General features: G+C 38.7%; 1 protein-coding gene across 1 annotated transcript in view; it reads left to right on the forward strand.

Annotated features, from left to right (window-relative positions):
• The first annotated feature begins 338 nt into the window (after positions 1-338).
• LOC140232973 (MARVEL domain-containing protein 1-like) overlaps positions 339-21356 on the forward strand; it is a 37888-nt gene continuing 16870 nt past the window's right edge. The window contains exon 1 of the mRNA XM_072313080.1: positions 339-561. Coding sequence (XP_072169181.1) covers positions 400-561 — 162 coding nt within the window. The 5' untranslated portion in view covers positions 339-399. The remainder of the gene's footprint in view (positions 562-21356) is intronic.

Below are 21356 nucleotides of genomic sequence, written 5' to 3' on the forward strand. Positions count from 1 at the left end.
TATTATTATCATTATTATTATTATTATTATTATTATTATTATTATTATTATTATTATTATTATTATTATTATTATTATTATTATTATTATTATTATTATTATTATTTAATGCTAAACTCTGACATACACATTGCTTTCAGTAAAGAAATCTAAGAAAACTCTGAATTTTACATCCCAGTACACTTGCATTTTACATCCCAGTACACTTGATACAAAATCTTCTTCTTCTGTTTGTATTCAAAGATGCATTATATGCCTCCACAGTGAGACTATGAAAGGCATTATTTTCCTACACTCGTGCAGCTACTGAACATTGTATTTGCCCATACACAGTGTGCAGAAACAGGGTCTGAAGTCGCCGTTTTATACAGTGTGGAATAACAAGCTCCATCTGAAACCATGGCTGACCCCTACCCAGCAGAACCAGCTGCCTTTCCCGACTCTCACACAACCACGACACACACGACCAGTACCTACCAGACCACATCAACAAGCATGCAGTGCACTTTCGACAAGGCATATGCCTTGTCACTTCCAGGAATACTCAGGGTTGTGGAGATGGTAAGTAAACGTACAAACTCTAACCAAACAATCCTGTCTTTAAATCTGTGAAGCTGAGCCAGACAATGTAAGGGATATTGATCCAAAATTGTATGATAAGTTACAAGATAGATCATGTACTCTTCTTCTTCTTTTTTGTATTGTCTAACCAATTTTTTTCTTTTTGCATACTACAGTACTTAGTCAACCTTGCTCAAGTCAACCCCGTATAAGTTGAAGGTCTTTCAAGTCTTCTTTTTATACTATTGAATTTAATCCCGCATAAGCTGAATTTTCTTTAAGTCAAAGCTATTTCTTCTTTCCAAGTGACTAAAGCGAGGTTGACTGTACAAGAGGTGAGATTGACTGTCAAATTTGAATATCAAGATGTGCTACAAGTCTGGGATGTAATAACCCCATATACGTCTCCAGCATTTTATTTTCTTTCTTCTTCTTTTTATCTTTATTTTCTTTTTTGTTTTTCAGAGGTAGAAAGCAATTAAATGATTGAAAGGAAGTGAAATCCCTCCTCTTAACTTGGATATAGCTTTCCTGATACAATACTTGCTATTTTAGATATTGACTCACATATTCCACGTAATCATATTCCGGAGTATGGCACTCTCGACATAGTCCTCTATTTGAAGGCACTCTAAACATGTACACAATACTGGCACTCACTAGTAATAGCCATTTCAGTTTCTACGGGAGTTGCTTCTCTGGAGGGGATTTTATATCAAACAATGTATTGAAGATTTCCATCAAGCTCAAGCTACACTTAACAAAGAAAATTGAAAGTGTTTGTATTACTCTTTTAGAAAAAAAAAAATGCTAAAAGCTAATCATTGATCACCAAGACAGGGATTCCTTGCAAATATGAATGTGAATGTATTCCATGCTCATTACACATATTTACTAAAGATGATCCAAAGAGCCTGTTTGTCCAATTCTCTTAGTACAGTAGAGGGGTTGGAAAACAAGTTTTTCTATCCCTTGGAAGCGGGATTCCCACTTAAAGGGAAATGAAATCCAAATATATGTGTGGATTGAGTGAATGCAGCAATATTAATAGTTAACACATCGACATAGTTTGATTAGTATTGACATTCCATAGAAATTCTGTAAAGTTTCAGTGCAGTATGAGTATAAGTCAAGTATTTGAAAGTCAAGTGCTATTTAATTATGCTAGAAAAATGAAAGTGTGTTGAATTTTCTTTGTATAATTTTGCTATCCATGCGTGATGCCGCAAAGTGTTGTAATCTTCTTATTTTGTTACAGATCAGCAGTTGCGATCTTAACAAATTTAATTTGTAGAGGGAGACAAAGTGAAGAAACTTGAATCTGAACCTTCACCCCTCTGAATAATTATCTTTCTTTCATTTGATATAAGTTCTCATTGCATGTCTGCCGTATGTGTCACAAATTGTGTTCATGCATCTGCTCAGTTAGGCTCAATAGTTACGTTCAGACGGCAGGCCCTAACCTCGAGGTTAGGAAACCTCGAGGTTTAGCTCTTGCCCCCTAACTACGACGTGTGTCCACACGACGAATTTTAACCTCGAGGTTACGAAACCTCGAGGTGAAGCTTCTGCCCCCCGTAACTACGAGTGGGTCCCACTCGATGTTAAAACCGCAAAACCGGAAGTTTCAGCCCACACTGCTAACAAGGCGTCTATTATTTTATTCTTTAGTCCAACCCTGTCGGACTTGCTTACAGGCAAGCGCGCCGGAACACTTCTGGTTTTGGGGGGGCAAAATCTCAACGGGGGCACATTGTGACGATGTGAGATCCTCGGCGCGTGAGCTTTTGTAAAACAGGGTACAAAAGTCGCGTTTATAGACCAAATTTCTAAGGAATTAAACACAGTGAAAATAATCAGTGCGAAGGACTGTGATCATTACATACGGGAGTACATAATAATGTGATGGTGAGATCCTCGGCGAGGGAGCGAAGCGACCGAGCGGGGGGAGGGGGGATACGGTGGGGACTTTTTGTAAAAACAGAGTATAAAAGTCGCGTTTATAGAGAATTCAAAGCAAATTTCTAGGGAATTAACATATTGAAAAAATCAGTTGGAAGGACTCGATGATCATAACATACGGGAGTACATTAATAATGTGATGGTGCGAGATCCTCGGCGAGGGAGCGAAGCGACCGAGCGGGGGGAGGGTGTGGGAGGGGGGATACCCCCTTCCCACGGTAGGGACTTTTTGTAAAAACAGAGTATAAAAGTCGCCTTTATAGAACATTTAAAAGCAAATTTCTAGGGAATTAACATATTGAAAAAAAATCAGTCGGAAGGACCATGATCTTAACATACTGGAGTAAAGTGATGGTGTGAGATCCTCGTCTAGGGAGCGAAGCGACCGAGCGGGGGAGGGTGTGGGAGGGGGATACCCCCTCCCACGGTAGGGACTTTTTGTAAAAACAGAGTATAAAAGTCGCTTTTATAGAGCGAGCCACTTTCACTTTTCAATTTATCTGAAATGTACTCATTAAAAGCTTAAACGTGATCGCATCGTTCGAACAATAAAAAATATTCTTATACTACTAGAAAGCAAAGAAGAAAATGAAAAATGTAAGGTTTACTAAAGGTATGTTTCAGCGGGCACACTCGAGGACACGAGGCTACCATCTATACACTAAATTTACTCATAAGTTACTATTAGTGTATAGATACAATAATGTATGTTGTTAGTGTATTATTATTTTTTTTTTTTTTGCATTTTCGCATTTTTCACATTTTTTGCATTTTCAGTTATGAAATTACAACATTTAGACAAGAAATATGCCTTTATTGTTCATTTTGGTCTTTAAATCAGTGATTAATTATTTGTTACAGGGGGCACTTTGGGGGGGCAAAAACTCGTTTTGCCCCCCCAACATTTTGTTTGGGGGGGCAAGTGCCACCCCTGCCCCCCCGCTTCCGGCGCCCTTGCTTACAGGTACTCTTTTTCTCTGTCATGGTATGCAGAGATAGCACTGCACTGATGACTTTATGCCTTTATGAAGATACTGTATTCGTCGAAAACATTTTTTTTTAGCGTCGGAGAAGAATATAGAATACAGTAGCGAGTTCGACGTGTTCACTTTCAGAGATCAATTGAGCGCATGGGAAGAAAAGATGATGTTGTGTCGTGCGTCATAGGTTTTTCACGTGTAGCGTATTTGTGGTGTACGTTTGGGAGGTTGACCCGGAAGCAGAGGGAAATTGTGGGGGCTGGAGATTACGGCGAGGTCACTCTTAACTTAGAGTTCGTTGTTTTTTGTGTCCACACGGTGCTTAACTACGAGTGGGGACCCCCCGCGGCTCGTGGTTAGAGCGCTAACCATAAGATTTCTCGTGGCTCGAAACATCGAGCAAACCTCGAGGTTTGCTAACTACGAGTGCGTCTTCACGGTCCCTAACTACAAGCTCTAACCTCGAAGTTTCCTAACTTCGAGGTTAAGGGCTCCCGTCTGAACGTAAGTATTGAGTATGAAAGAGAGTGCCTAGTAAAGTAATCCACTGTGCTGTACCTCCTGTCATTTCATTCTGCACCCTTCACTCTTAGCAAAAGGGTTTCATAGTGTGAGTCCAATACAGTTAGTCCTACACGATACAAATCTTTGCAATTAGCAGATACTCATGATATCAGTTGCCCAGTGGGCCAATATCAATATTGATAGGCACAAGACCAGCAGCCATTAGAGTCCAAGAACAATAACTTGAGCTTAGACAAGGTATTAGGTCCAGTGCAGGGACAAGGTCTAAAGGGATTTCACCCTTTAACGAATCCAATAACCTCGGCATCTCTGAATAATGTTGTTTGGCATTGTGTAACTATAGGTATTAATAGATTACCAGTATCTAACTTACATGCATTGACTTGTATGTTAGATCATTAGTGTGTAGATGGGTTGTTGCTCATAGGGCTGTGGCATCATTGTGCATCCTACAAGCTTGATTGATAAAAGACCCTTTGCTGAGTATACAATGTATATTTGTTTCTAAAGTCAACCGACCCTAAATTGCATTCAAAGGGACTACCCTCATTTTTTTTTTTTCGTTCTGAGCAAAGACAAAGAGCAGATACCCTACTGTATACATTCAATATAAAGTATCCATACCTGTACCATCCCGTGAATGTGATGTACAAATTTGGGAATGATTAATGTAACGAGCTGTGTGCATAGAGCAACTCCTGGATCACTAGTAAGTCTATTCACCTTCAGCCTCCTCTTAGTGGGAATGTAAGGAAATTGATTGATGGCACCAATCTGTGGACATGACTAGCTCAGTGTGGAGAAGCCTGCACTGGTGATGAAGACCAGTGATATTTCATGTACATTCGCGAGACGTGATTGAAGGGGACATGTAGGGCAGACCGTAGAATGTGACTGAGTGATTCAGCAACTGGTCGGCAGAGGCGTTTTCCCCACCCTACCAAGGGCAGACCAACAAAGTTGTGAATACCTTCCCTATAGATTCTATGCTGCTGGTGTGATTCGACTTCTTTTTCTTTTTCTTGGTTGAATAGCACTGGAATATTAAAAGGGCTGTTTTCACTTTGCAAATATGGCAATTTTTATGTGTGTATTTTGACTCCTCTGTCCACACTTCCTTCAAAACAATTGACTGTCACAACATCATAGGACATTTAGGGTGTGTATTACACTTGTAATTTGTATCATCATCTTCTTACTGTGTATATTATGCAGCATGAAGGACTGATACATACACCACATAGCTTACTGGTACAACAGTACATGCACTTGAGATGAAGTCTTGTGAAACCAGTTGGAAGTATCAGATATCTCCTGGCTAAAACTTGAGAGATTTTGAGCTGCCAGATTTCCACTCATAATGTAAACTTGCGAGGTTGTGTCCTCATTGACAGCAAGCCAAGGAAAATACACTGCAAAGTATTTTGATGTAAGGGTGAATGACTGAATGTAAATTAGCTGGCAGGTGCCTACAGCTTATCGAGGCAACCTGGTTAGGCCAACAAGCCAACACACTATGATTTACTGTATACGCCATTATTTTCGCGTACAGATATTTTCGCGAATGATGAGGTCATAGACATTTTCGTGAGATGTTGTTTTTGCGAATCGACGCCAACGCTTACATTAATGCTCTATTAACAAAGCGCATGGAGACAATTTCGCATGTTGTTAAATTCGCGATCCAACTGCAATTCGCGATATTCGCGAAAATTAAACCCTCGTGAAAATAACAGCTTATACAGTATATCGGTACATAGTATAGCATATTGGTGTTTATGTAATCATACGGATGAATTGAAAATATCTATTTAACAATGGCTTTCAGTGTCATACATGTCTGCAGTGACCACTTGCTTATGATGATCACATTTTGTTGTTGTTGTTTCACATGAGTAGTCGTCAGAGAAAGATTTGACCATGGTAGGGGTATTTGACACTTCGATGCTAACTGTTGAATAGCCAACCCACTCTGATTCTTTATTCAGATCTTTTGAGAACACTAGCTCAAAGATATAGCCAAGAAATATGTTCACTCAAATGTTTTGATTTTGCTTTTGTCTTTTTTTCTTTCTTTGTTTTGTTCAATGATTGAGATGTTAAACAGTCAGTAGTGTCCATAGCCATTTGCACATGATTTCATGTGAGAGACAATGGTCATTTGTATCTGTTATAGATGCCATGTGAGATCATGTGCTTAACCTCAAATCTTTTCTGATTTTCCTTCGAAACATATATCGTTCTTGTGTGGGTTAGCTTGAATTTGCAAATCTGCTGCCCTGATATGACCTCCTGAATGGCTCAAACCAACATTGTTGAGTTCCGGTATAAAATGAAAATTACCCTATAAACTCTATACTCCCCATATCATTCAGAAATACAGTGTACATGTAGTGCTCATATTATGTTTGGCATTGACATCCAGATGATGACTGTAGGCCCATTCACACTAAAATATGGTGAAATAAGGTGGTATTTTTCTTTGAGTGTCACTCATGTATTGAAATATCACCCACTGCACTTTGGTGTTTTTCTCACATGACTTGACACCTTCCTGTCTTCTCAACATAGGAAAATGGGTATGGGCAGTGCTGACCTTGGAGAGTTGTACTTTCCAGCCAGAAATACCACAGCATTTCATACGGGTACCAACTGAACTGTGCCACAGTATCTATTACTGTGGTGTATTTCGCCAATGAGATCAGTGGCAGCAAAGTATTGTTGTACATTAATACCACAGTACGTGTATTTCCATTGTAAATGCACCTAATTTACCCAAACTCAACATTACTACATTGTTCATCATACATGTAGGAAAAAACCCTTACTACCTACAAGTGTATATAGTCGGACTTCTTCAATATGATGGCAGATGTAGAGCCCTTGCTATCATGAAGTTCCCCTCTGTGCACACAGTTTAACCCATTGAGGACGGACTGATTTTGCTACAACATGCATTTCCCATAGACACTTATCCGAGTATACTCGGGACAATCACGTGTCCTCAATGGTTTAAAGGTACTAGCCCACATTTGCAAACCCACGAAAATCAAAACTGCATAAAACAGGTCCAATATGACTTCAAGTACAAGTTATAACAGTAACATACCTCACCTGTCGCTCTTTGTCTATACCATTCGATAAAAGAGAGAAAATCATTGTTTTAAAATCAATTTTCAAACCGGGTCATCCCGACCCAAAATCGCATTACGAGCGCGGGCTATAGCTACGTACATTGTACATAATATGTAACACGTACGTGGACCGGAGCTAGTGAGCGTTATATGCATGCATACGGATTACGGTGCATTTTCATTTATTTTTATGAAAGTAATGGACTAATTGGAACGAAATTTTGCACAGGTGTTGCTGCAATCATACCCAAACTCCATGCTAACTATGAGACCAATTGCTGCAGGTTTACAAATGTGGGCTAGTACCTTTAAGAAAAAACCTGCTGACTTGCTCAGTTCTTCATCCATTAGAGCACATTGTGGGATAACGTTATATTTGAGGAACTGACCTTTGCAGTGCACTACAACTACAATAAATGTTTGCACAGTGTTTTAATACACAGCTGTACCCTAGCGCTGTGTAAACTTTGTTACATAATTATCTGGAATGCTTCTTATCCGGGTTTCATGGTGCAGAAATACAGCAGTCAAGCACAACTTCAGGGGGAAGTCCAAGCAATTTTCATTATTTCACATCATGTAGTACATTAATTGACAGCTTTATGTATGGATTTGTGGAATTTATATTGGGCCTTAGACAGAGAAACTGATATTCTGAAAGAAAAATCAAAAATAAATGACACCGAACAAGGATGATGACTCGGAGGCTCACATATGTCAGAAGTGTAGCTTAGCATAATTTCATTACAATACAAGTTCACCTGTGTAGAATTTTGTACATGCTATTTTCTATTATTCTGCTTCCTTGAGCCCCAACTCATGTATTTTTATGGTGAAGCTGCCATTTCATCATCTTTGTTCATTTTGATTTGTTATGAATTTTACAAACATTCTTATTCCTCATGCCAATCACAATAAAGGTATTCTGAAACCCTGTACCTAGTATAACCAATTTATAGTTGTTCAAATTCGATAATCTGAAAATCATCAGGAGGTCTGCTGTTGGAATGAACAGATGAATCATACAGCATATCTGCAGATAAGGGCATAAATTTCTAATTCATGGAAGCCACATGAAGTGGAAGTCCTGTTTCTGAATATACCATGGCCTACAGTGTATGCTGAATTGCAGTTCATACTTAGCTCTGTTGGAGAATTCGTACTTTTATAGGTCTGGAGCTATTATTAGCACTGAGCTTGCTGCGTGCTGTGCTGTGGGGTGTTGCGCCCTTTCTGGTGTCCAATGTCCTCATAATTACGTCGTCAGCGGTGTGTAGACGGTGGATCAATGGTAATTGATAGGGCACAGGGTGAGGTAATCATCAGTTGATATGGTGCATTGGAAGTGTGAAGTGTCTGATCAGTTTGCGTCATAGTTTCAAGACGTCATTTGAATGCAAATCTCAAATACTGTATTGAAATAGCAAGTCAGCCTAAATTAAGACAGTGTACTTACTGTACATGTACATGTAGCATGCAAGTTTGTTGTAAGGAGTAATTCCTGTAATGGTACAATACATAATATGGCAGCCTGCAGCCTGTAGTTGAATTTGATGTGTAATGAACTAATCTTTTTGTCTTTTTCCAAGTACATTGTATTGGAAAAGAAACTTGAGAGAGAGAAAAAAAATACACAGAGAAAAGGAGCTTCGGCTGATACTTGTGCACTCATTTCACATGATGTGCACTGTCAGTGTCAGCTGATTGGTCTGATACAAGTTTGTTGTGGTCAAATAGCTAAATCGTTTTATGACTTGGAACAATCACCTGCGAGATGCTAATATACTGTTTTATGGCTGTTTGAACTGAGATTGAGCCAATATTGATGTTCCTAATTACATTGTACATAATAGTCATGTACTTTGGGTTTGTTAGCACACACATTCATGCATGGCTACACTAGTATTTTACATATCTACCAGTTTATGTTCATATTTGTACGTGTTATGTGACACAAGGTACAATTGTAGGTAATGAGACATCTGCTTTCATATATTGCATTTTCATCATTTGAGATAAAATCCCAAAATATTTGATAATTCCATCACTATCTGAGCTCTGATTTATTGTTTACGAAGGACTGTTTTTTTTTTTTTGTGTTTATTTATTCATTTAATGCATTTTGGAATGAGCTGGAAAGAAAGTTAGAAAGAAATAGCACCACAGTCTGCTGTCAGGAGAGTCAAATCTGGTTTGCCTGTTTGAACTTTTTGATACCTCGTCTGAACAGACCGCAGAACTTGGAGTAGCCTCCAGAGAACACCAGAAGAGAAAATATGTTACCTAACGTCTGTTTAGGCCCAACACAGTTGACAGCCTCCAGGTAACCTGTGGAGGACCATGGGGTAAATTTTACCTTAAACCATCTTGGGTAGACTTGGGTAGCCTCTGGAGGACACCCAAATTAGCTTTAGGTAAATTCTACCCAGAGAAGCCTTATGATGCCACCTTGGCTGGAATCTTGTTGCCACAGTGCACTCACTACATGCTGTGATCGAATGGTGCATGAACTACAACTGCATTTTGGTTGCAAACAGTGTTGCTGATTTTATGATTTAGCTTTTTGAGGGAAAAAAAAAACAGTGCTTATGATATCCTTAAGAAAAGAGAAATGAAAGTGTGTTTACGTGGCAAACATATTTTAAAGGTTTTTTTTTTTTTTTTTTTTTTTCCAACAGTAGTTAAAAGTCTTTGGAGATAATTCATGCCTGTGCATTGTATCAGATACACATGTGAACAGTGTGCTACTTCACAGTTATGTGACATGTGGCAATGATTTTCCACATATCAGTAACAAACTGGCCAGTGAAGGATGGCTGCATTTAAAGTACTAGGTGTTACATCAAAACATTTCCCACTTTTGATCCTTTATAGTTTAAAAACTATTTCATATCAAAAAACACTGTCATTGATATGAGTAAAAGCTGAATAGTGTACAATCTTGTAGGAGGTGATTTGAGTATGAAAGCATGAATAGGACCCAGTTTACAGTGAGCGAAAAGGCTGGGCTCAGCTGCTGCGAGCCCAGCCTTCATTTCAGTGTAAACGCGCTAAAGGCCAAATGCGGGGCCAAAATTGATAGATTGCCCTGGGCACTGCTAGTCTGAATTCATGGATAAAATGCATGCACATGAAAAAAGTAAGCCCATGTTTTTCTATATTACAAGATGAAGAAAAACTAGCCATGATAGTGTAGTGGAATTTCTCATGAATATTTGATAGAGCATGCTCCCTCACCATGTCTATTGTTAGTCACATTAATATATAACAAAAACATGCAAGTTACGCTGAGTCAGGGGGAAGGTGCATTCCTTTAGCAATGATTAACAGATGAGGTCATCTGAGGAATATTGGTTTGGAAGGATTTTTTGTGGGCATTCCCAAGTAATCTGAAGAAAAATAGAAGAAAAATTAGTTAAAAATGTATGGAATATTTCTAGATATTCGTTTCACCACAAAGGTGATGTTGAGGTAGCGTAAATCAACACAAATCAACATGCATTGGTATGTCAGAGGACCTTTATGCCAGTGGAAGTGTGAATCAGTTCAATGAAACAATTTTCACGGACGGGGAAATGGAGTGTAGGCTTCAATGTCAGGTTAGGTGTGGGACAACTTTTACCTGTTTACTCTCAAAATAAGATGAATAGTCACAAGTTCTGTAGTTTGAGTCTATATTTAGTCAGCATACAGTTCATCCAAATATAGATTTACATTTGGAATTAATTTTGTTTGCCACATACAAGTTTACATCATGTGTGTGTGTGTGTGTGAACAAATATGTGACCTTTAGTCCCTCTGGATTTCTCAAGCTTCCTGTTACATGTAATTGCTTCATATGTTTTGTTCAAAGTGGATTTATTGCACTAATGGCACTTTTACTGATTCCCATGGATAGATGGCTCAGACTGTCCTTTGTGCAAATATCAAGCCAGTTGATGAAATTGCGCAATATGAGTGCACTCCACCAATTTGCCGATGTCAGGACTCGGCTATTGTGAACTTATTCATGTCAGGACATGACTTTGATGATGTCATTCTCACAAGTCTCCCTTATTACGCTTTGTGCAGATGGTGTTCAATCACCAATAGTACACCATGTTATCAATTATCAGCCCAAACAAAAATATTGATTTTTCGTTGTTATATCTTATCATGTATGTGTTTATAATTTTTTCATCTGGCCAAATAGAAATACCACTTAAAAGAATACTTCATAAACTTGCACCTGACATGTGTGTAACAAGTGATTGGTGCAGGTGAAATATATCTTCTAGTTGGACAAAAAATGTTCTTTTTCGTAACTTCAATGTTCAGTGGCTATGTTTTAAGATGAACTCCTATATATTTACCCCATTGGGTTTGAAGGTAATATAGAATGCACATGATTTCAACTGCAACTGAATGTGCACTTTATGTAGGTTCAAGAACTCAAAGATGCTGTGACTGTAATGAAAAGGTCATTGCTTCCAGACGTCACCCCTGTATAGAACACCTGCCAATTACAGGGGATTCCTTGGCTCAAAATTTGAATTAGAAACATACTTTAGATTTTTTTTTTAAAACCATGTTCCATTGGCAGATAAAGATTTACTGGTCTGCAGTTCAGTCTGTCTTTTGACTATATTCCTGTAACTGTAAAACTGGAAATTTCCAGTATCATCATCTCTTTATAAATTGAGAAGTGGAACAGATACATGCTGTAAGGTATACACAGTAAATACTTCATAAGAGTTTTCAGGGCCTCTGGAGAGGTCGTTAAAAATAGTACTTACTTAATGATATACATTTTAGTGGCACTACATTCAAATAGGTAGGGATGGGGGAAGTTTGAATTCATCATGAAGCACAGGTAGGTGTTAAACCTTTCGAGTATCTTCTTTCTTTACTTGTCCTTGAAAGGGATGTGTGTAGTTGTACAAGTAGTAACCCAGTATTCCTTCTTCATCCCGCCCCCATGCAACAATTCCTAATTGCCAGCATGAGGAAGTTGTAGGAAATGTGTGTGATTTCATTTGTCTTTTTTGACTCTTACAGAATTACTAGTTTAAGACTTGAGATTTCCACTGGATATTCACAACCATGGTGTACATGTATGACATTAGCAACATGGATCTTTGTCATGTTTATGATATTTGTACTAGTACTTTGTTACACTGCCAGATGGCATGATCTATGACATGCTGTTATACACTGCCAAATGGCAGGGTATCAAGACATTGTAACATTTGCTTCAAAGTGCAGTGAGTGCTTCTGTTTCATATTGTGCCAACTGATAACAAGATGCAATAAATAGCAATGCTGTCATGGGGTAACTACCAGTGAATGTTTTATTGCAGAAGGATACAACTTGCAACATATAGTGCAGTAGTGTAAAGGCATCGTGTAGTTTTGGTTGAGACCTAACTTTAGGTTTCTAAGACCCCGTTTACAGTGCAGGGCTGGGCCGAGCGGCGGCGGAGCCCAGCCTCAATTGCAGGGCCGAGCCCCGCAATTTTCTCCGTTTACACTGCTGGGCTTGGCCACGCTTTTAATTCAAACCTTTCAGTATTTTGTCGTAGTGGTGCTCTGCTTGTAAACAAACGCGATTTGATATAGTCTGGTTTTCCGACCCTTTGCCAACTGGATTCCGTGGCGACGAAGTCGCCGTTCAGGCAAAGGCCTTTGCCGAAAGAAAAATCCTTTGCAGGGCAAAACCACCTTAAACTATACTAGTTTTCGACGTTGAGGGGATTAATATCCTGAATAGCGAAATAGTACGAGCAGAGGGTCTGGAAGCCAGACTGAAATTGGCCGCGCATTTGGCCCAGTTTGCCTTTACACTGAGAAAAGGCCGGGCTCGGCCGCGGCCAAGCCGCAGCCGAGACCACCTCCAGAGCGTGGCCAAATGCGCGGCCAATTTTGAAGTACGAAAGAGCATGTCATTCCAAGAGGAATTCAACTGGGCCCCGCAATTGAGGCTGGGCTCCGCCGCGGCTCGGCCCAGCCCCACACTGTAAACAGGGTCTATTTTTTTGGTGAGATGTTGAGAAACCTCTTATAAAGTACGAAAGACCATGTCATTCCACGAGGAATTCAACATTTATTTGATGAAAATTGGTTTTGACATGGCTGAGATATCCAAAAAGAGCAATCCTAATAAAAATTGGGACCCACCTATTACATTCGCTTTGTTTTACTTTGTTTTTGGATGTTTCAGCCATTCCAAAACCAATTTTCATCACATAAACTTTGAATGCCTCTTAGAATGGTATGCTCTGTACGCTAGGGTTTCTTGGTATCTCACAAAAAGTTAAAAGCCCATTACTCATCTTCACCAATACGAAACCGACCCTTTAAATTGAAAACATAGTTTTGGTAAGGGTTTTAGAACCCGTCTGGCACCATTTCATATTTGCTTGCAATATATCGAAAGAGTCTACCAAGAAACCAAGTCTACCTGGCTGACGCGATTTGCCGGGATGAGCAGTTGTTTTGGAGTATTTCGAGATAAAAAATAAGGGTCGATATACCGACTTTTATTCCAGAAGGATCCAGACTAACTCGGTCTCAGGAAAAACTTGGCCCTATTTCAGACAATTTACACGCAGTTCGTGATCGCCATACTGAAAAGACAATCAAAAAACGTTTTATAAACAACAAAACAACTTCAAAGACAGGGTGTCTCAGATGATGTGCGTACTACGCTTGAGGACCGCGCGCTCTCCATTTGTTTTGTACAGGACTAGTGCGCACTTTCCTGTCTTTTCAGTTAAGCGTCCTTCACCTTGGTATCAACTCGGACCATAACTGTGACCAGCCAGGACGCGAAGTGCTACAGGCTCCTCCCATAGTACAACGCTGTATAATCCAGAAGGACAACTCTTCCCACCGTCAAAGCGAGGCCGAGTTGTCCCCGAGTCCGAGTTTAGCCTGACCCTGATCGCGTAATTATAAGTTCTGAGACTGCGACTCCGGCGAACCTTATTGGTTATTATTTTGCATTTTCGTCGTTAACCATTGAATATCTTGTTATTACAGCGTTATTCCACACATTTCTTAGGCATACATGCACATTTGTGAGTGAAATTTGACAACTTTTGCAGGCGTACCAGAACTATGTTTTGGCTTTAAAGGTTGCATCCCCCCCCCCCCCCCACCCACATACATACACCAGTTTATCATAGACTCTGTATTCAGCATCAATTGGGAGATAATGGGGAGGTTGGCTGTACTTGGATATATTTGGGAATCCCATGGTGAATTGTAGACAGATATGCAGCACGCACACAACCAAAGAATGTTACCATGGGTACGCTTTGGTACACATACAATGTATTCGTTGACGGGCAATTCTTTTTATAGCAGGTCTGTGCTAGTCGTAGTTTTTTAATGTACCCTGCTGGGCAGTGAATGAAGATGGATTCAGTGGAGTCAACATTGTCTCTTGATGCTATCAGGTCTTTTGCCAATCATATCCTGGGGGATTTTAGGGCTGATATTTTCATCATACAATCACCGAAAATGCACATTTCAGCTTTCCCATAATGGAGACAGATTAGAGGAACTGCTTAAAGTAATGAAATCTGCACTGAAGTAAATCAAAAGAACTACATGTAGGCATTTGAAAATCATGCAACTAAATTATACAATATGAACAGCAACAGGACCTAAAGTAAGAGGGAATATCTTATATGTTATCTTATAAAACATCAACATTCTTTGAATATGCAAACTGCCAAACAACCCCCCCCCCCCAAAAAAAAAAAAAAAAAAAACAAGAAAGGATGCAGCACCAAACCAAAGGTGTGTGCTGTCTAGGATTTTATTTTTCTTTGTCTTGCATTTTCTTTTTTCTTTATGATAATCCTATTCATTGTAAATATGAAGCATTTAGGGTGTGAAAAATGTTTGTGAAACTCCTGAACTTCTGCAATTGTATAAAGAAATAGCAAGTGAATAGTTTATCGAAATACTGTTTTTCAAGAATGTTATTATGAACAAAATGAACTTGTACCACTGTACATTCACCTGGTACATTTATACAGGAGTAGAAATAAGGTATTTCTTCTGACCATACAAGTATTACCATAATATTATGTACATGTGATTTAACTTTAATAAAAAGAGATAAAAATATTGCTGCAAACAATCAATGTTAGTGAATCTTAGCTCATAGCCTTTTTTAGTGTAATCCATCTTTGCTATCAGTTTCATTTTTGCTCATATTCCAGGATGTCTCGGTTTTGCTCTCTGAATGCCCATTCCCATATATGTGAACTTTGTGCCAGGAAATGGTTTTGGATTTCCTACTTCCTTTCCCCATTTATTCATTTATAAATAGTTAAATCTATTCATTCATTCACATAGCACAATGTACTTAGTTGTTATTTATGCTGGTCACATGGGGGGGGGGGGGGAGGGGGCAAAATCACAAGGGATCTTTGTGATCAAGAGGGTGATAGAGAAAAGGAGTGGAAGCTTGCCACCGACACTACACAATGTTTTTCCACGTACTCACATTACCACCACTCTATGGCACATTAATTGCACAGTCCGACCGCAGGTATTCATCTGTGTCGGGAGCAGCTTGACTGTCTGGATAACAGACAAATATAAATACCGATAACTGATGTTTGATTGGGTATATTTACGTAATTCATCAATATATCTACTGTGACAATGTGTCATTTTTCTTTTCATTCAAATGACACACTCTGGCTTTGACTTGTACCAGAGATGCCAAGTTTTTCAACTGGCTGGGAGTGAGTAGCTGGGAGACTGCATACAACTGAAAGGGGGGGGGGGGTGGTATAGGAGTGGGTGTCCCCTACCAATGATAGTTTGTTTGTTTGTTTGTTTGTTTTTTGTTTTGTTTTTTCATTTTGGGATTAGTAATTGTGTGATTTGGTGTATACCCAAATACCCATTATGCAATTTTACTTGCATAATTCTCATCTGTTTGTGACATGGAAAATGATTCTGAAAAACATAATTTTGGGCATTTCTTCCCCAATCTTGTTTTCTTTCAAGGGTTAATGAGTCTTGATTTATAGAATGCATTAACTGACATGACTATTATGACACAGTTTTTTGTAGAGACCTCTTGATTACGGAGGGTTGTAATTTGTTAGAAAAAATACTGTAGGTATCCTCTGTCTAAACCTCCTGGAAGACATAAGAAAATGATTGCTGGCAGGTGAGCGTGAGATGGGTTGCTGGGGCATGAGACTTGGGCTACATTTATCATCTTTCCCCAGTTTGAAACGGCTTTCAAAAGTACAAAGTTGTTTCAAAACAGCTTTGCATTTATCTCGCTTCTAAAAACATGTTTCTGGGTGAAACCTGTTTTGGAAAGCACAGATTTGTAGCTTTCAAAAAGGCTTTCCAAACCCCATAATCAAAACAGCTTTGCATTTATAATCTCTTAAAAAATCCCTGAAAGCTGTTTGGAAAACCTGTTCCTGCCGAAAAAAAGTTGATAAACGCACCCTTGGTTTGTCTGCATGTAGTGGTAGCTATTGGCCTAATTTCCATCGTGTAATTGATGTATCTGCATGTCAATTAGCATTGAACTCGCTCCATCTCTCTCTTCGCTGCACACTGATTGGCCTGAATTCACGAAGGTGGTACAATCTCGTCCATGGTTTAAAGCATGGACAAAGACCATGGAGCGCCAATTGTCGCATGAAATATTTCGTTATGAAATCAGTCATTTCATTGACGAAATGATTATTTTGTAATGAAATGACAACATTTCATAACGAAATGACTGATTTCATAACGAAATATTCCATGCGACACTTGGCGCTCCATGGTCTATACAAGTGTAGATGCTCATGGTTTAAACCATGGACATGATTGTACCACCTTCGTGAATTCGGGCCATTCTGTCTGTTCCAGCGATCTAGAAAGGAGAGTTAGAGTGAGAAAAAAAAAATATATATATATATAGGGCCTATGTCATTGCTGGGGTGACAAGACCTTATATCATTGATATTGATGCAAATCACAGTGAAGTGATGTCCTACTGTAAAAGTGGAAATTTTCGCAGTGTTGAAATTTTCGCACATTTCGCGCAACCAGAAACTAGCGTGAAAATAAAAGCATGCAAATATTTTTGTTGACCATATGTTCCTTTGCGTGATGTCCTGATTATGCGGAATTAAAAGCACGCGAAACTGTTCTTACCCAGCCAAGCGCTAAAAATTAGCCGCGCGAAAATATCAACTTTTACAGTATTCCAAATCCTACCTCTCTTACCCCAAAATGAAGCCAGTACAGATGCTGAAGGAAAGGCAATTTCATTTGTTTCCATACGTGCTTTGGCTACCATGTTTTTTCACTCTCTGGACATTTCGACATATTTGAAGTTTGAGGTTTTGTCCCCCCAACAGCAATGTAAAACACTACGCGTAAGTACCATACACCCACATTTGAAAGTGCTCAGCCGCTAGTGTAGCCAAAAGGATGCATGTAATAATGGTCCCATCCTGTATGCCCATGGTTATTGTTGTTCACTTGGCAGATTTGATGGCACTGTGACCTTCTAAAGCAATCAAATCATACCCCTGTTGGCCTTCTTCATGGCAGATGCCATTGGCATAGAATATTTCACTGTCTAGACTTTTTGAATGAATTTCAGGCTCTGCTGAACTAAGGAAAAGATGAGTAACAGGTTAATATTTTAGGAGATATCATACAGGAACGTGGTCATCCATAAAGTCATAAATAGTAAAATTCGCTGAGATCAGCCCTGTACTGAAAAAAAAAAAAAAAAAGATAAGATAACATGAAAGTGAACCTATACAAACATTATGAAGATGCATTCTCATTAGCTGTTCTTTCAATTTGTTTGGATCTAACGCTAATAATACATAAAATGAATAATCACCTGATGGTTATCGTGCTGTCAAAAGCAAATGAAACAGTCCTCCTCTGAGAATTAAATATACATCTGTGTGAGTACATGAGTGACAGGCTCTAGCGTAGAGGAGATGGATGTTAAGGCAAACGTATAAGTAACAGTAAATTGATGGTGGATAGACTGGTGTAGAGTGACGGAAATACACAAAAAAACATCTCTCTTGGCACGATGTAGCATAGTGTTGGTTCTGTTGTGTTGATAAGGTGAAAAGTCATAACAATGATGAAGACACAACAGCAAAGTGTTTCAGCAAACTACAAGGGACATCAGCCAAATCCCCCAGTATTGTAATATTGGCTGGCACATCATAACACTTTTTGCTGGACCACTCTACACAAATTTATAGGATTCGTGAGTGAAACCTTTCCTTGTTTGTGAACTAACAGGTTTTGTTTTTTGCACTTAAATGTGCTTACTTGTCCCATAAACACACTCGGGAAGTTTTCTTTATCGATAATTCCACCTGTGCACTTAAAGGTCCTGTTTACCTTTGGGAGCAGTGATTTAAAAAATGTTCAAGATATCACATTTGATGCATATGTGTAGGTCTGTTATGTCACAAAACATCCTACCATATAAAATTTTCACAATAAAGCCTAAAGTATAAGGAGATATCAGTGTTTTTCTCAATAAACTGTAACTGTAGACGGTTTACTCTGGAAACGTTCTTATCATAACTAACACATTGTTCACATTATGTGTATTTAACAACACTTAACATCAATTGTACGGATTCAAATTTTTACAGTGGTTGTTTCTATCCCTGACTCACATTTTAGAACTATTTTAAAGCACTAATGCTGGGTTTTTGTTTCATCTGCAAATGGTAAATTATGCCTTTAATAGTGGTGCTCGCACACATAATGTTTATGCTTAGTTACTAATGCACATTGCATTTAGTAGCAGTGTCAGTGTTTTATTGCGGCATTTGTTCTGAATATACAAATATACCGATGAAGATACGTCTGCTGTGAAACCAGAAATTTGTGTGTGCCTGATATACATGTTGCATTCACAAATTTTGTGAGGAGCCAAGATTTGCAAAAGTAAAATGCACGCAAATGTTTTTGTCTGTAGATGAAATACAGTCAACCTCGCATAAGTCGACATAATTGGGACTGAGAAAAACACGTCGACTTACGCGAAAGTCGACTTACGCGTAAGTCAACATTTTGTCGACTTATAAATGAAAACTAATTTCCCCTATACAGTGTGAGATCACGATGCGGATCGCTACCCAAATCTTACTCCTTTTGCCGCCAAAACATACCTACTGACATTAACAACAATTATGTTTTAGTTCATGCATAAATCCCGCGCGGATTAGTAACGACAACGCACAATTCCCAAATCTCCAGAGAGATTTTGAAAGAGCGGGATCGGAAAACTGGGCCCGTTTCTAGACACTGTACGTTTTAAATTTGATTTGAAAAATCAAACGCATATTCCCCAAATTGCATGCAACTTTGCGATTTAAATTCAAATGCGTTGCTGCGAAGATATGCGTGTGAATTCGTATGATTCTGTCGAGATAACTTTTCAGTGCCGACTGAATTGAAATATGATGTCTGATTTTCCTTCCCTAAGTCGCCATATTTGTTTTGCTTAAATTTCTATTGCCATACTCTGAAAATGAATTGTTCTCGCGCTCCGATTCGCAACATTACCGCTCAGTGTATGGCGCGGGCCAATCTGAAATAAAAAGAAGAAGAAAAAGTTTGTTAATCCGAAAATGACATCTTTCGGATTACTAACCTTCGTAAAAACAAATCTCTTCCCAACATCGGACTAATTTAACTTTGGTCTGAGATTTAAACCTTTGGCATAGCGAACCGTAACAATAATTTGCTACTATATTTTCATTGACGTTTCGTGAAGCAGCATGCGTTTCGGTAGTTTGAAACGTGTAAATGTTGCGATGTCTTTCCCCTGCTAGTGCAGACTAAGTTCAGTGTTGGCAAAAGTTCCATTACGAAATAAAAGATAATGCAAGTCTTTTCAACAATAACGCACTTTCGTATAGATTTTTATGCGTTTAAACGCAGTTTCTAGTTTCGTACAAAAACCGCAAGTCTTTTCTGCAACGCTCTTGCGTTTTAAATACAGCGTTGCTTGTGATTTGATGGACTTGCATTTGATTTTTAGAATTGCGTTGAAACGCAATTGAGTTTAAGTTTAGTTTCGGATGATTATCAAACGCAAGTCTTTTCAGCGTTCCGTGTGATTTGATGGACTTGCATTTGATTTCCGGGGTTGCGTTTAACCTTTGATTTTGCGTACGAAATAAAAAATGATGCAAGTCTTCAACAATAACGCACTTCCGTAGATGTTTAGAGATGCGTTTAAACGCAGTTTCTTATAGTTTCGTACAAAAACTGCAAGTCTTCTCTGCAACGCTCTTGCGTTTAAACACAGCATTGAGTGTGATTTGATGGACTTGCATTTGATTTTTAGAATCGCGTTTAAACGCAATTGAGTTTTAAAAAAAAGTTCCCTAAAATTTTCTAGTTTCGTATGATTATCAAACGCAAGTCTTTTCAGCGTTCTTTGTGATATGATGGACTTGCAATTGTATTTGATTTTCAGAGTTGCGTTTAATTTTTGATTTTGCGTACAAAATAAAAAAATAATGCAAGACTTTTCAACAATAACGCATCTCCGTAGATGTTAAGAGAAGCTTTTAGACGCAGTTTCTAGTTTTTTACGAAAACCACAAGTCTTCTCTGCAACGCTCTTGCGTTTGAATACAGCGTTGCGCGTGATTTGATGGACTTCATTTGATTTTCAGAGTTGCGTTTAAACGCAATTGAGTTTCAGGTTCGTACAACTATTTTCTAGTTTCATCTTTACGATTATCAAATGCAAGCCTTTTCAGCAACGCACTTGCATTTATGTGAATGTTGCACGAAATTTGATACACCTGCATTTGATTTTTGATTAATTTTCTAAATTCAGATTTCTAAATTCAGATTTCTATTACCGCTTTGGAATAATCAACGTAAGAATATTCGGATAAACGGAAACACCTATTTTATATTCTGATAATGATTCCCTACTAGGACCTATAGGTTTACAAAATTTGTGCGTTTTGAGAATAATGAGAAGGAGAAGGGGGGGGGGGAGAGTGAACTACTTTGGGTACCACATTCTCAAATGTACTAGTAAATGAGTGTATGCCCATTCTATTCTGGCGTATAAGACAATGGACGCATGGCGCGAACGCTACCGCGCCGTACACTAGCGAATTACCGAGTAGAAATGCTGCGAATCGGAGCGAGAAAACAATTC

The sequence above is a fragment of the Diadema setosum genome, chromosome 9 (assembly GCF_964275005.1).
Source record: "Diadema setosum chromosome 9, eeDiaSeto1, whole genome shotgun sequence".
Classification (NCBI taxonomy): domain Eukaryota; kingdom Metazoa; phylum Echinodermata; class Echinoidea; order Diadematoida; family Diadematidae; genus Diadema; species Diadema setosum.